Source organism: Planococcus citri, chromosome 2, assembly GCF_950023065.1.
Source record: "Planococcus citri chromosome 2, ihPlaCitr1.1, whole genome shotgun sequence".
NCBI lineage: Eukaryota > Metazoa > Arthropoda > Insecta > Hemiptera > Pseudococcidae > Planococcus > Planococcus citri.
The window spans coordinates 62,359,432-62,373,853 of NC_088678.1; the positions used below are offsets into that span (position 1 = coordinate 62,359,432).

Genomic DNA, 14,422 nt, shown 5'->3' on the forward strand with positions numbered 1-14,422 from the left:
TACATAAATAAAATAAACCAATATTTTTAAATTAAATCGAAAGTTTTTGAACTTTGAAGTTTGAAACTTTGAAATCGTCCTTTTCAATGCTAATTTATTAATTAAAAATTAAAATTGTAATATTTGTGTGGTGTTAGTGTTTCTTCCTATCTCCCATCCTATCTTACATTACATTTCTATAGGTACCTACTGAGAAAGTGAGAACTGTGAAGTAGGAGTAGCACAGTAAACACAAAACACAAGTGAAAAAATTTCTACTATTCTCAACTTGCTTTTTTGGTAGACACGTTTTTTTTTATTATGAATAACGATGTAATACAAATAAAAAATTGAATTTATTTAAAAACTTGTCAAATGCAGCATGTAAAGCATTTTATCTTTTATCATTCTCAAACAATTTAGAACTGACCATTACTGGTGAATATAAAATCAATGTAAATGTTACCACAAAAGAGGTCTGAATTAGAAGAGTATTTTGATATGCCACTTGCACTTCTAATAAATTAGCCGATAGCTAGCCAATGACTGCTCGTTAGCCGTTAGCTGTTAGCTTTAGCCAATGGCAGATTTGTTTTAGCTTTAGCCATTAGCGTTAGCCAATGCGATAGGCTAACCAGCCCTGAAATAAAATGAATTTTATGAGTAAATCGATGCACCAGAAAAAAGAATCACATAGGCCACCTCAGATTGTTCACGTTCAAAAAGAAAAATCGAATTTTGGGTATTTCGATTTTCGATGCTTCGTCGTAACATTGGTTTTATATCCGAATACATTACCTTTTGTAATTGTGTTTATTTTTTTTTTCAGGGCGTCGATGATATGAGTAATCTGAAACCTGTTGGAAGGTGTTGCTTGAAAAAAAAATTAATTTATATAAATTAATAATTATCAAGTTTTGAAGAATTTTTCAGAGTTATTCGTTCATATCTGGTGTTTAAAGCCATTGCAAAATGAAGATCCTGAATAAGCTACGTTGAAAGTTCTGGATTCGGTGCAACATTCAAAAACTCCGTCCTACCATCGTCTCACTCGAAATTCCTGGTAAGCGCCTAATCGAAATTTTTGAAAATACCAAGCCAAGTACGGTTATCTATGTACATATCATTCAAGTTTATAATTATTCTTTTTCGGTCTTGCAGTGGTTGGTATTCGTTGAAATGAATTACGGTAGAAGAACACCGAGCATGGGAACTCCGTCCATTTATTCTCACGTAACGTCCAGATCGACAACGAATTTAAAATCTTCGAGATCTATAAAATCGTTGAGAATTCCTTGGTATCAACGGCCCATTCTTCAGGATGCGTACTTCTTGGATATCCAAAGGGGATCGCTATTAGTTGCTTGTTACTCATTGGTAATACCTACATTCGTCGTAATGAACAGTACCTACGTAAATTACTAAAAATATCTTTAAACGTTGACTCTAAAAGACGCCGTCTTCTTGATGTTTCAGTTTTTGAGTATTTTCACCATAGCTCAGTCAATTTTTGACGTGTATTGCTTAGCTATGGCTGCGCCCGGATCCAGTCATTACGGTTACTATATAATTAGCTATCAATTTGTTTATGTGGGAAGTGCTTGGGGTAAGTGATCAGCAATCTGGTACATGCATCATCATCGTAAGATCGCAAGTGTACAAGGGCGGATTTAACTCACGGCGAAAAGGGCACTAGCTGGATCATAAAATGGACCCCTTTTAATGATTGTTTTCAATTTTTTCATTCGTTATTCAAAAAGAGCACTGGACCAATTTTCAAGAAGGCATCGATTTTTTTTTGATTTTTTTTGAACAAAAACATTAGAGTTGAAAACTGTGTAAAAGATAAGCATATAAATTGCGGAAAGTCACCAAAAGTAAGATAAAATTCAGTATTTGCCTAAAAAACCATGCTAAACAGCTTCGAAAACTTTTCTAAATGTTGCAGAAGTACCCCGAAAAAGCAATTATCACTGAAAATTACACCAGAAAAACATTGAGGTTAAATGTTAAAATATTCCAAATAGTTCGAAAAAATGGTCAAGTGAAATGCACAAATGATGCAAAAAAAAAAAAAACTTGAAAAAAGCATAAAGGATTACCCGCTAAAAATGACCAAAAACATTCGATATTTTCTGTCTTATCTAAATAATTGCCAAAAAGTGTAATTTTTTTTGCCAAAATTGCAAAAAAAAAAACTTCCTTTTTGTTCAAATATTCAGAAAATTTTGCTTTTTACTGTTACGAAGAAATCTGTGTTTTTGGCAAAATTGAGGAAAAAAAATTTTGTTTTGTTGAAAATTTCCAGAAACTTGTTTTTTAAGTGCCAAAAATTTGCTCTTTTTTTTGTAAAAATTTTCAGAAAATTTATTGCCAAAAATGCAGAAGCAAACAGCTGAAACTTTTCCAGAAAATCTTGCATTCTTGTCTCAAAAATCTTTTTTTTCTAAATTGCAATAAAAATCAGTTTTTTAATGAAAAATAAGTCATGATTTTTTATAAAACTTATTCAAGGTTATGGAAAGTTCTACTTTTTTACTACCTGTTCAATAGCGGAGAATCCTCCCTTGGTCCTCCAAATGAACAAAAAGCTAATTTTTTTGTAAAAATTTCAAAAAGAAAAAAGAACTGTTTTGTGTGGCTAAATTCCAGAAAACTCTACTTTTTTCTGAAAAACTGTGAAAAGGGACCCATTTTTGTCAAAATTGTAAAAAAAAAACCAGTTTTTTCATTAAAATTGCTAGAAACCTATATTTCTTGCCAAAATTTCAAACCCCCCTCCCTTTAGCTAAAATTAAAAATTTTTACAAATTCGTGCATTTTTGTTGCAAAATTGAAAAATCTGACTATTTTAAAATAATATTGCAAAATAGAATCGGTGTTTGTTTTATCAAAATTGCCAGAGACAGAAAGACATATTTATGGAAAAAATGCAGAAAACCGAGTTTTTTGGTCGAATGTTGAAAATCAACCTGTTCCGTCATAATTGTAAAATGAAAATCATCTTTTATCAAAAAATCGTACATTTTTGTAAAAATGTTTTTAAAAAACTGATTTTTTGTCAAAATTGCCTATAAAACAAGATTTTCGTTCAATGTGCTAAAAAATCATTTTTTTTGCCTAAGAAATCTCAGAAAAATTCATTTTTTGACATCATAACTTGCCTAAAAATCTATTTTTTATTTGCCAAAATTTGCGAAGGAATTTTATTTGTCTACCAAAATTGTAGAGAAGACTCGTTTCGTGTCAAAACATCCGATCAGAGTTGAAAACTGTGTGAAAGAAAGGCATAAAAATTTCTGAAAATCACCTAAAATAAGATAAAAATTACAGTATTTATCTAAAAACCATTTTGTTTTGGTAAAAATTTTGATAACATGAAAAAATGGACCAATTTTTTGTCAAACTTACCCCTCAAAAATTGTTTTATTCATCTAAATTGCTATAAAGTTGAATTTATTGCCGCAAAAATGTAAAAACTAACAGCTGAAATTTTTCCAGAAAATCTTACCATTTTTGTCTCAAAAATCTTTTTTATTTCTAAATATGCATAAAAATCAGTTTTTTAATGAAAAATATCATTTTTTGTAAAACTTTTCAAGGTTATCGAAAATTTTACTTTTTTACTACCTGATGTTCAATATTGTGAAAATTTTGAAAATGTTTCATTTCTAGGCAAAGTACTTTTGACTTGAGCGGATTTTCAAGAAAAACCCTCCCTTGGTCCTCAAAATGAGTAAAAAGCTGTTTTTTTGTAAAAATTTCAAAAAGACAAAAAAAGTACTTTGTTTGGTTAAATTCCAGAAAACAGAACTTTTTTGTAAAAACTGTAAAAAAAGACCCATTTTTGTCAAAACTGTAAAAAAAAGTATGTTTTTTTATCAAAATTCCCAAAAAGCTATATTTTTGCCAAAATTTCAACACCGCTCCCCCCCCCCCCCATTTCAAAACTAATTTTAGCTAAAATTGAAAATTTGTACCAAGACTTGAATTATTATAGTTGCAAAATTTAAAAATCTGCCTATTTCATGGAAATTGCAAAATAAAATCAGTTTTTTTTTTTTTTTTTTAAATCAAAATTGCCAGAAAGCAATATTTTTGGAAATCCGCCTGTTTCGCCAAAATTGCCAAATAAAATCATTTTTTTATCAAAATTATCAATAAAATCACCCTTTTCATCAAAATTAAGACAAATCTTACTTTTATTGTGAAAATACTGCAAGAAGAATACACTTTTTGTTAAGATTGACCAAAAACGCATGTTTTTTCATCCAAGTTTTTAGAAAGTCATAAACAGTATGAACACAGAAAAAACATTTCTTGAAATTTTTTTGACAAAAAAAATGATTTTGAAGCACTTTGGACAAAAATCTCGTTTCATTGACAATTTTGACAACCTATGAGTCCTTTTAAACACTTATACAAAATTTGTGCGATTTTTTGGAAATTTTGACTAAATAGAGGCTACTTTCAGCAATTTTGGCAAAGAATAACTTTTTAGCAATTTTGATGAAAAATAAACTAAGGGGTCTTTTTTACATTTTGTTCAAAAAAAGTGAATTATTTCGCAATTTCAGCAAAAATGTAAGATTTTTAAATAATTTTGATATAAAACTAATTTTTATGAATTTAAAAAAAAAACTGATTTTTCTGAGAAAAAAATGCAAGATTTTCTAAAAAAATGTTGGCCAAAAAAAAATATTTTTTGACGTCCTAACTTGCCTAAAAATTTATTTTTTACTCGCCAAAATTGGCAAAAAGAATTTTATTTCTCCATTAAAATTGCATGGAAGACTCGTTTCATGGCAAAACATCTAATTTTTGATATGAAAGAACGAGGGGAGGGGGAAGGTCAAAAATCACAATTTTTGAAATGAGTGGGCTTTTTTTCTTAGATCCGCCGCTGCAAGTGTGACTATACATAAGTATGAAATACTTTCAGTGCTTAGTTAGTCAAATAACTCGAGATTGATTTCAGTGAGAAATTTGTTGATATTGTTCGGACTATTTTCGTTGGTTGGCGGATTTGTGATTTTCGTCACTAGCATTATTTTAATTAACGCTCTGCGAAAGGTGAGTCGTATTACGTATTACTTGGTTAGAAAATAGAGAGAGTGTGTGTGATGTGGTATGGAATTCAATTTTATACAACACAATTTATATTTTGTTCTTCACGCAGGAATACGAGAAACGAATCCCAGCTTGGCTGTACGCGTTCGCAGCTTTTACAATTTTCAGATTCGTAGCTTGGGTTTTCATATCCATCGTCAACGATCAGATATTTTTCTACAATATTACCATGTTGCTGCTGTGGGGTTGTTTTACAGCTTTGAACGTATACGGTTGGCTTTTAGTGTACTCGTTGTATTTAGAATTATCAGATCTGTCAAAATTGGAAGATTTAGCTCATCTGAGGGTAAGTTGACCGCACCAAAGTGCGATTGAGTAATATACTGCAATATTTACCGAAGTCTTGTTTATCGAATTTCAGTCTCATCGTTTAAAACCAGATGGCCAGATCGAAAATACGGAAATGGCTGAAAATGTTTCCGTTATTTCGTCTAACTATAATAATTAACGACCTTATTTTATTTGTAATTGGAAAATTTTATCTACTAGTAGTGTTCTGAATTGTGTTTGTTTATTTTCAGATGGGCACTATGGCTTCTTTGAACGCTTCTACCACTCATTCATTGGCCGGATCTCGACCAACAACACCTCATAGCACTGTTTCAACTGCACCGGCCGTTTGATCGCACTGTTCTCGACACGTTTGTAGTTTAGTTGTACTACTCACTCGATTCTCATCGTCATTTTTTATTTATTCGACTTTTTTTTCTATCACTCGATTTGTATTTTTTTTTTACACTCGAATGAATGATCTGAGGTTTTATTCTTATTTTATTCCGTCCATGTTGTAGAACACTGTTTTATTTTATTTTTTGGTTCATTTCGTGTTTTTTTTTATTTTTTACATTTTTTTTGCACTTATTTTTGCAAAACGTGTGGATTTTTTTAATTGATTGATCTGTGCATTTTTTAAAATCCATTTTGTATTACTTATTTACGTTGTATGATCTGGTTTTTTGTAACTTTTATACTTTTTTTTAACAGGTTAGTCTGTTGTTATTGTGTACCTATTTTATTTAGGTACTCGTAGATATTTATTACGACCTACGTGTTATTATTTTTGACTGCTCTATCGACTTTAAAGTGAATAAATTCATCTTCGAGTTACTTTATCCGAATGCATATTTCTTTCTGCGCTTACAGAGTTGATAAGGTGAAGCAGCCACTCAGCTTGACTTGGAATACAATAGCAACGTGTTTCGCGTCTCGTTATCTCAAATATGCAAAGTAATAGGCCAATTACAAGTGTATGGATCTACGAAAATAGGTACTATAAATTATAGCGAAGAAATTTCGAACTGATAAGCGCCAAATATTGTACAAAATATGCATATGAATAAGCATTTAGTATAGTAGTAAATTTGCAACTTTTTTTGACTGGAATTTTTTTATTAGTGCCGCTTTAGTAAACGTCGTCGAATAATGTTGAAGACCAAACCGATCGAATAATTTCACGAGTTTCTCTATTTCTTACATCTATGTAGTGTTGAAAAAAATCAATGAATATCATTGGTAGATCTATTACCCAGATCCATGGTTAGTCGGGTTCGTTATTTTTATCGTCATTAATATTACATAGATAGTATTTTACGAGTATGTATTTTTTTTTATTCACAAGAAAAAATTTGTCAATATTTTATGCGCAGGCTAGGCCATAACAATCACGAATTGGAATTAGAAAAACCCCCTCAAAAACAGTCCAAAATCGCGATTAGGAAGCTATGTACAATTTTGGGAATCGTCCTTTCTTATCCACAAGTGATTTTACTCGTAAGTCTGCACGTCCAAAATGGTGGTTTTTGGGCCCAAAATTTTCAAAAATTTCCCCAATTGCAATTCCCTCCTCCCCTCTACACCGATCCTCTGGGAGAATTTTTTTCTTAAAAAGGACATGCAAAGGGACATTTTGAAGTGAACTTGCAAGAATAAGGTTAGCCTTATACTAACAAAATGGTGGCCATTTTGATTGGCAGGTCAGTCGAAATCGCAGATTTCGCCTCTCCCCTTTTAAATGGACAGCCAACATTTCAAGCCCTGAAGTGTATTTTTCGATTTGTGGTGATTTAAAAAAAAAATTAATTTAGGTTAAGAATGAGAAAAAAAAAATCAAAATTTTACCAAATTGGCCTATAACGCTGAAATTTGATATATACCATATTTTCGACCAGCCAAATGGATTAGAAACTGTTTCAAACCGTTTTGAGCAGTTCTGGAGCCTCCAGTAAATTTTTGAAACTTGGAATATCTACAAAATTTCATCAAATAAATTTGGAAATCCGAAATTCACATTGCACTTTAACATGAACACGCTATTAAGTCGACTGCAGGTGAGTTCAAGTCCTTTTGGAGCCTCCAGGTACTTTTTGAAAATTCTTGAAGCATCTAGTAGATTTTTTGAAAGTTTAAATTTCCACAGAAAGCCGAAATTCGTTCTGTAAACTAATTTCAATACGCTATGAAGTCCAGTGCAGGTAGATTTCGAGTCATTTTGGAGCTACCAGCGGTTTTTTGGAAATTGCTAAAACCTCCAGCAGACTTGAAATCTATCTGCAGGGTTCATGTCAATTCGACCAAAAAAATGCGATTTTGAAAGTCATGTCATTCGATTTCACTCAAATTTTTTTGACAATATCTACCCACCCAGTAGATGAGAAACCCGCAATCAGTTTGGTCCCAGCCCTCTCAGAGGGCGGGTGGGGGGCGGGGTTTCCATTATTTTTACGTTGTCTCGAGGTACTCAACTTCAGCAGGGTATTCCTCCAAAACTATGATATTTTGATCAAAACTGATTTCACAGTTCGAAAGAGTATTGAATTTTAAACTTTTTAAGCATTTTGAAATTTTCAAAATTTGAAAGTCGAACTTTCAAATTTCAAAATGGCGATATAAGTGGGAGCTACCATTTAAAATTCTGAAAAAATGTCCATAGATGTACCTTTTGATGCTTTTTCGAAATATTCAAGTTTCGAGATGGGATCTTCAGATGGAAAGGGAGCACCCCCCCCCCCAATTTGGCGCAAAACTTTCGAAAAGAAAATCTGGAGCATGTGATATATCGAATTGTATGTTTTTGGTAACGCTGAACACGAATATGACGTTAGATTTTTGATTAGACCCCATCCACAGCCCCCAGCACCTCCCCAAATGGGGTAAAAGTTCAAAATAAAGGTTTTTTCGTGCGACACATTAAATGGTACCTATGTTTTTGGTGACGCTGAACACGAATATGACGTCAGATTTTTGGTTGGACTCCATCTCCGGCCTCCAACCAATTTTTTGGACTTTTACCAATTGAGGGAGGTTCTGGGAGCCATGGGTGAGGTCAATTTGAAAAACTACGTCTATATTCGTGTTCAGCGATATCGAAAACATACTATTTCCTGTGTCACACGATTGAATCTATTTTTTTAGGTTACCCCCTTCGGGAGGTGCTGGGGGCCATGGATGGTCCAATCAATAACCTGACGTCATATTCGTGTTCAACGTCACCAAAAACATACGATTTGATGTGTCCCACGAAAAAACCCCTATTTTGAACTTTTACCCCATTTGGGGAGGTGCGGGGGCCGTGGATGGGGTCCAATCAAAAATCTAACGTCTTATTCGTGTTCAGCGTTACCAAAAACATACAATTCGATATATCACATGCTCCAGATTTTTTTTCGAAAGTTTTGCCCCAAATTAGGGGTGGGGGTGCTTTCTTTCCATTCAGATATCTCATCTCGAAACTTGAATATTTCGAAAAAGCATCAAAAGGTGCATTTATGGAAATTTTTTCCGAATTTTAAATGGTACCTTCCACTTATAGCGCCATTTTGAAATTTGAACTTTCATGAAAGTTCAACTTTCAAATTTTGAAAATTTCAAAATGCTTAAAAAGTTCAAAATTCAATACTCTTTCGAACTGTGAAATCAGTTTTGATCAAAGTATGTATCATAGTTTTGTAGGAATGCGCTGCTGAAGTTGAGTACCTCGAGACAATGTGAAAATAATGGAAGCCCCCCCCCCCGCCACCCGCCCATGGAATGACCCTGCAGTCAACTTCATATCGTGTTTAAGTTGGAGTGCAGTGTGAATTTAGGATTTCCAACTTCATTTGATGAAATTTTGGGATATTTCAAGATTGAAAAATCTGCTGGAGGCTCCAGTAATTTTCAAAAAGTAGCTGGAGGCTCCAAAAGGACTTGAACTCTAACTTAGGTACCTGCAGTCGACTTAACAGCGTATTGAAATTAGTTTACGGAATGAATTTCGGTTTTCTGTGGAAATTTCAACGTTCAAAAATTTACTGGAGGCTCCAAGAATTTTCAAAAAGTAACCGAAGGCTCCAAAAGGACTTGAATTCGCTTGCAGTCGTTCTATTAGCGTGTTTTAGTGGAAGTACAGCGTGAATTTCATTTTGTCAAAATTTCAAATTTCAAAAATCTGCTGAAGGCTCTACAGAACTACTCAAAAATTTTGATTTTTTTTCTCATTTTTGACTGAATTTTTACTTTTAAAAAATCACCAATAATATAAAAATAAAATTTTGCGCTTAAAATGTTGGCTAGTAATAAATTTTTGCATGTTTTTTCGATCTAACTTGATCCAGTTGAAAAAATTTCGTGCGAGTCTTGTCCCCTTTAGGAAAAAAGTTGCCCTAGAGAATCGGCGGAAGGGGGGTTATGCTAGACTATGATATTGAATTTTGAATTCAACGGGTCAGAGATGCTCTGAAACTCAAATTGCAATTTTTGGGGGAGCCCCCCCAGGAAGCACAATTTTTTGGAGGGAGGACTCCTACTCGAAGTAAACTTCCTCACCAATTTTCGCCCAAATCCAGGATACGTTTCTTTGTTTCACTTCATTCTAATGACGTAATGAGCATACTACTGGTCCAAGAGTAGGTAGTACGCCATGTACCGTAACGTTACGGCGGTTTATTCATCAATATTCGCCAAGACGCGCGAGTCTATCACTCTAAAACCTGAAATTAAACTGGCTAATGTACGTATACAATGCGGACCACAGGCCTTCCGAAGTTTCGATGAAGCGACCACGCGACCTGTCAAGGTTTGCGAGTTGAGAGTAATAGCGACGCGACGCGGTAGCTCGCTAGGTCATCGTCACATCTCCAATGTCGCCGTCGCTATGACACACTTATATACGTAGGTATCTCTACCTAGCTACTTACAGAAGATACAAAAATAAAATAATACATACATACAGTCATACACCTGTGTTTATGTAGGTATATTTAGCTTGCCTTTGCTATACGTATCGTCGGCTGTTTCTTATTTATTGGTCAAGGTTGCGTTAGTTACGTAGCATTTTTTATAGTATACCGATCGTATTACGTATGTACTGTAGGTACGTAGTACGCAGGCAGAAGAACGCCAGTATTCATCTGTGTACCTGACTCGTGCTACGCACGTACCTATTAGAAACAAATACATGTGCACTGCTGCGTTGCCCTAGGGCTGCTACTGAAGTTTTTAATACTTTAAATGAAGTTTATCTGAAGTGGAGGAGTTTGAAATTTAACCAAATGTACTTTCTACCTTTTCAAAGTTACCCCATGTCACGTTGCTTAAAAGCATTGTAAGAGTAATGAAGACCAAATGACTGAAAACCACTCATTCCGTTGAGCAATAGGAAAGGTAAACCTTTATGGTAAACGTTTCACGAGCACACGTATGTACTGTAGTAAGTAGGTACCCTACCTATTTACCCATTGGAAAACACCCATTGTTATGTTTTCATATTTACCCACTATGTTTATCCAAATGCGCCTGATATCGATAGAAAATCGCAAGCTCGTAAACGTAAGCCTAAGTCAAGGCTAATAAATTAATAAAAAAATTAACGTAATCGATTCGCCATAAAAACTAAGATCCAAAAATAAAATCAACAATTACCAAGTATTATATGATAGCTCACAAAGCACGTAGCTAGAAAGCAGAGAAAATGATTGGTTAGTGGCCACAAGCAGGTACTCTGCATGTTTGCGACAAAGTAAGCAGTGTACTGTTCTATTTGAGCATTTCTAAAATATGATTTAGATGAGAAGAAAAAATGGACAATTCTATGGATGAGTAGAAAATGGACAGATTCAGTGAAAAATTATTGGATCTGATCAGACCTGACCAGATAGATCAAAGTCAAAACAACGTTCCTTTAAAAAAAAAAAAAAATCTGCTCGTTTAAAATTAATACGTTTTAAACATGTTTTAAGAAATTGTTTTTTATGCAGCAAAACGCTACGATTTTTTTTATTGCAAACCTAATTTTCTTTTTTTATTAGGTAGATGGTGCAAAAATATTATAAGTTTGCAAGGCAAAGGCATATCTCATCAAAGTGAGAATTTTACCAAATTCTCACAAAAAAACAATTTTTGACAAAAAGAAAGATTTCGGCAATGTCACCCTCCAAAAAATTATCCATTTTGGCGAAACAGTTTTTGGATAAGAGAAAGACTTTTTGGAATTTTATGCAAAAAGACGACCATTTCCAGTTATTTTGTTGAAAAGCAAAAAAAAATAATTTTTGAAGACGTGAGAATTTTTATTAAAAAGCAAAACTTTGATAGTTTTAGCAATAGTTTTTTTTGGAAATTTCTGACAAAAAAACCAAACTTTTGAACAATTTATTGTAAAAAGGTCTTTTTGAAATTTGTTTGCAACTTTGCTAGAAAGCCGGAGTTTTTGTTAAATTTTGGCAAAAAGCAAGACTCTGACAATTTCAGCAAGAAGCAGGACTTCGTGGTAATTATTGGAAAAAAAATGACCTTTTTGTAATATTGATGAGAAAAAGACGAGACATTTGGGTGATTCTTGAGGGGGGAAAATGCCGTTTAAAAATTTTGTCGAGATGTTGGAATTTTTGTAAAAAAAAGCAAGAACAGAAGTGCAAGGTCAGTAATTGGAAGCTGAAAAATAATTACCTATTCTTTTCGCAATTTCTGTCAAAAAAAAAAAAAAAAAACTGCAGACTCATATTCTGAAAAAATGTGTGAGACATTTCGAATTCTCTCTAAAAAAATTGGCCGGTTTGTCAACAAGCGAGAATATTCGAGAATTTCGGGCAAAATGCAAGATTTTGACAATTGTATCGTAGCAAGAGTAAAGGCTTTTTGGCAATTTCCGCGGTGCCACAATCGTTATCAATTCCTCTGTAAACTCAAAATTTTTCGAGAGTTCTTTGAATTTTTGGCCAAAAAACAAAACGTTCACGATTTTAGCAAAACCCACGATTTTCAGTCAGGTAATTAGAGGTCAAAAAAAATTTATATCGTCACAGTTCCTGCCAAAAACGAAGCTTAAGTACCTATGATTAATTTTGGAAAAGAGTCTGAATTTTTGTAATTTTCGGGAAAGCGAGAATTTTTTACAAGAAGCAAGAATGACAATTTCAGGCAAAAAAGTCAAACTTTTGGACAGTTTATTTCCGTAAAAAAAATTAACTTCTTAAAATTTGCGAAACAACGCCAAATTTTTTTTGTAATTTTGTTGGAAAGCAAGAGTTTTGGTCAGTTTTTGCCAAAAAGCAAGACTTTGATAATTTCAGTAAGAATCAGGACTTCATGGAAATTATGGAGCTTTTGCGCGTAATCGGTACTAAAATTGAGATTTTTGAAATTTTCATGGAGTGACTTTGCACAGAATTCATTGAAAATTGAATTTCTCAGGGACGCGGGACGATTGAATCGATTTTGATAAAATTTTGAAATTTCATGGCTTGGCTACTTGCAGGACATTTTGGCATCATCAACAAGTTCCAAAAGCTCAAAGCTTTCAAGTTTGTCGAGCGGTAAAATTTTTTTCAACATTTTTTATAACTCATTAAGTCTTTACCTGGAAAATGGCTGAACCGATTTTGATGAAACTTGAAATCTCACTAGGCCTGCACGATTCCTACAAAGTAATCTAATACGACATACGATCCTCAATTTTATGTGAATCATTCATGAACGAATTGATCAATTTTTTCAAAGAACCATTCGCCCAACGAATCGATCAATTCTTCAATTTACGAATCAATTCGGTCCCAAATGATTACAAACAAAAATCAATTCGTTCGCGAATGATTCACAAAAATAATTCAATTCGTTTGTGAATGATTCACCAAAAATTGAGTGAATGAATCGATTCGTTCGCGAATGATTCATCAAAAATTGAGTAAATGAATCGATTCGTTTACGAACGAGTCAAATATACGAATCGATTCGTTCACGAATGATTCACAAAAAATGATTCAATTCGTTCGTGAATGATTCACCAAAAATTGAGTAAATGAATCGATTCGTTCGCGAGTGATTCATCAAAAATTGAGTACCTGGATGAATTGATTCGTTCGCGAACGAGTCACTTATTCGAATCGATTCGTTCGCAAACGAGTCACTTATACGAATCGATTCGTTCGCGAACGAGTCACTTATACGAATCAATTCGTTCGCGAATGATTCACTTTTGCGAGTCGATTTGTTCGCGAACGAGTCACTTATACAAATCGATTAGTTCGCGAATGATTCACAAAAAAATCAATTCGTTCACGAGTGATTCACAAAAAATGATTCAATTCGTTCGTGAATGATTCACCGAAAATTGAGTAAATGAATCGATTCGTTCGCGAGTGATTTATCAAAAATTGAGTAGATGAATTGAATCGTTCGCGAACGAGTCACTTATACGAATCGATTCGTTCGCGAACGAGTCACATATACGAATCGATTCGTTCGCAAACGAGTCACTTATACGAATCGATTCGTTCGCGAATGATTCACTTATACGAATTGGTTCGTTCGCGAACAAGTCACCTATACGAATCGATTCGTTCGCGAATAATTCACTTATACGAATCGGTTCGTTCGCGAACGAGTCACCTATACGAATCGATTCGTTCGCGAACGATTCACTTATACGAATCGATTCGTTCGTGAACGAGTCACTTATACGAATCGATTCGTTCGCGAATGATTCACAAAAAATGATTCAATTCGTTCGTGAATGATTTAGCAAAAATTGAGTAAATGAATCGATTCGTTCGCGAGTGATTCATCAAAAATTGAGTAGATGAATTGATTCGTTCGCGAACGAGTCACTTGTACGAATCAATTCGTTCGCGAATGAATGTTTTAAAAAAAGTAAAGGAATCAATTCGTTCGTAAAGAATCTTTATTTTACGAAAAGTCGGTCTTCTCACACTAAATGCGTGAGAGTTTTTTTTCCACTTGTCTAAAATTCATCCCAATCTGGGGTTATCATATCACACCTCGGGAGTAATAAGGTGACATCTCAAAAAAGTGAAATTTTTCAGGAGAGTGATTTTCTTTT

The 14,422-nt window shown here is 33.6% G+C and overlaps 1 protein-coding gene across 1 annotated transcript; it reads left to right on the forward strand.

Moving 5' to 3' along the window:
• Positions 1 to 804: 804 nt before the first annotated feature.
• LOC135836953 (uncharacterized) lies at positions 805 to 6,221 on the forward strand. Its single transcript, XM_065352044.1, has 6 exons — positions 805 to 1,042; positions 1,141 to 1,356; positions 1,456 to 1,585; positions 4,958 to 5,052; positions 5,159 to 5,395; positions 5,631 to 6,221. The coding sequence occupies exons 2-6, from the start codon at positions 1,159 to 1,161 to the stop codon at positions 5,730 to 5,732; spliced, it is 762 nt and encodes a 253-aa protein (XP_065208116.1). The 5' UTR covers positions 805 to 1,042; positions 1,141 to 1,158; the 3' UTR covers positions 5,733 to 6,221.
• The last annotated feature ends 8,201 nt before the right edge of the window (positions 6,222 to 14,422 follow it).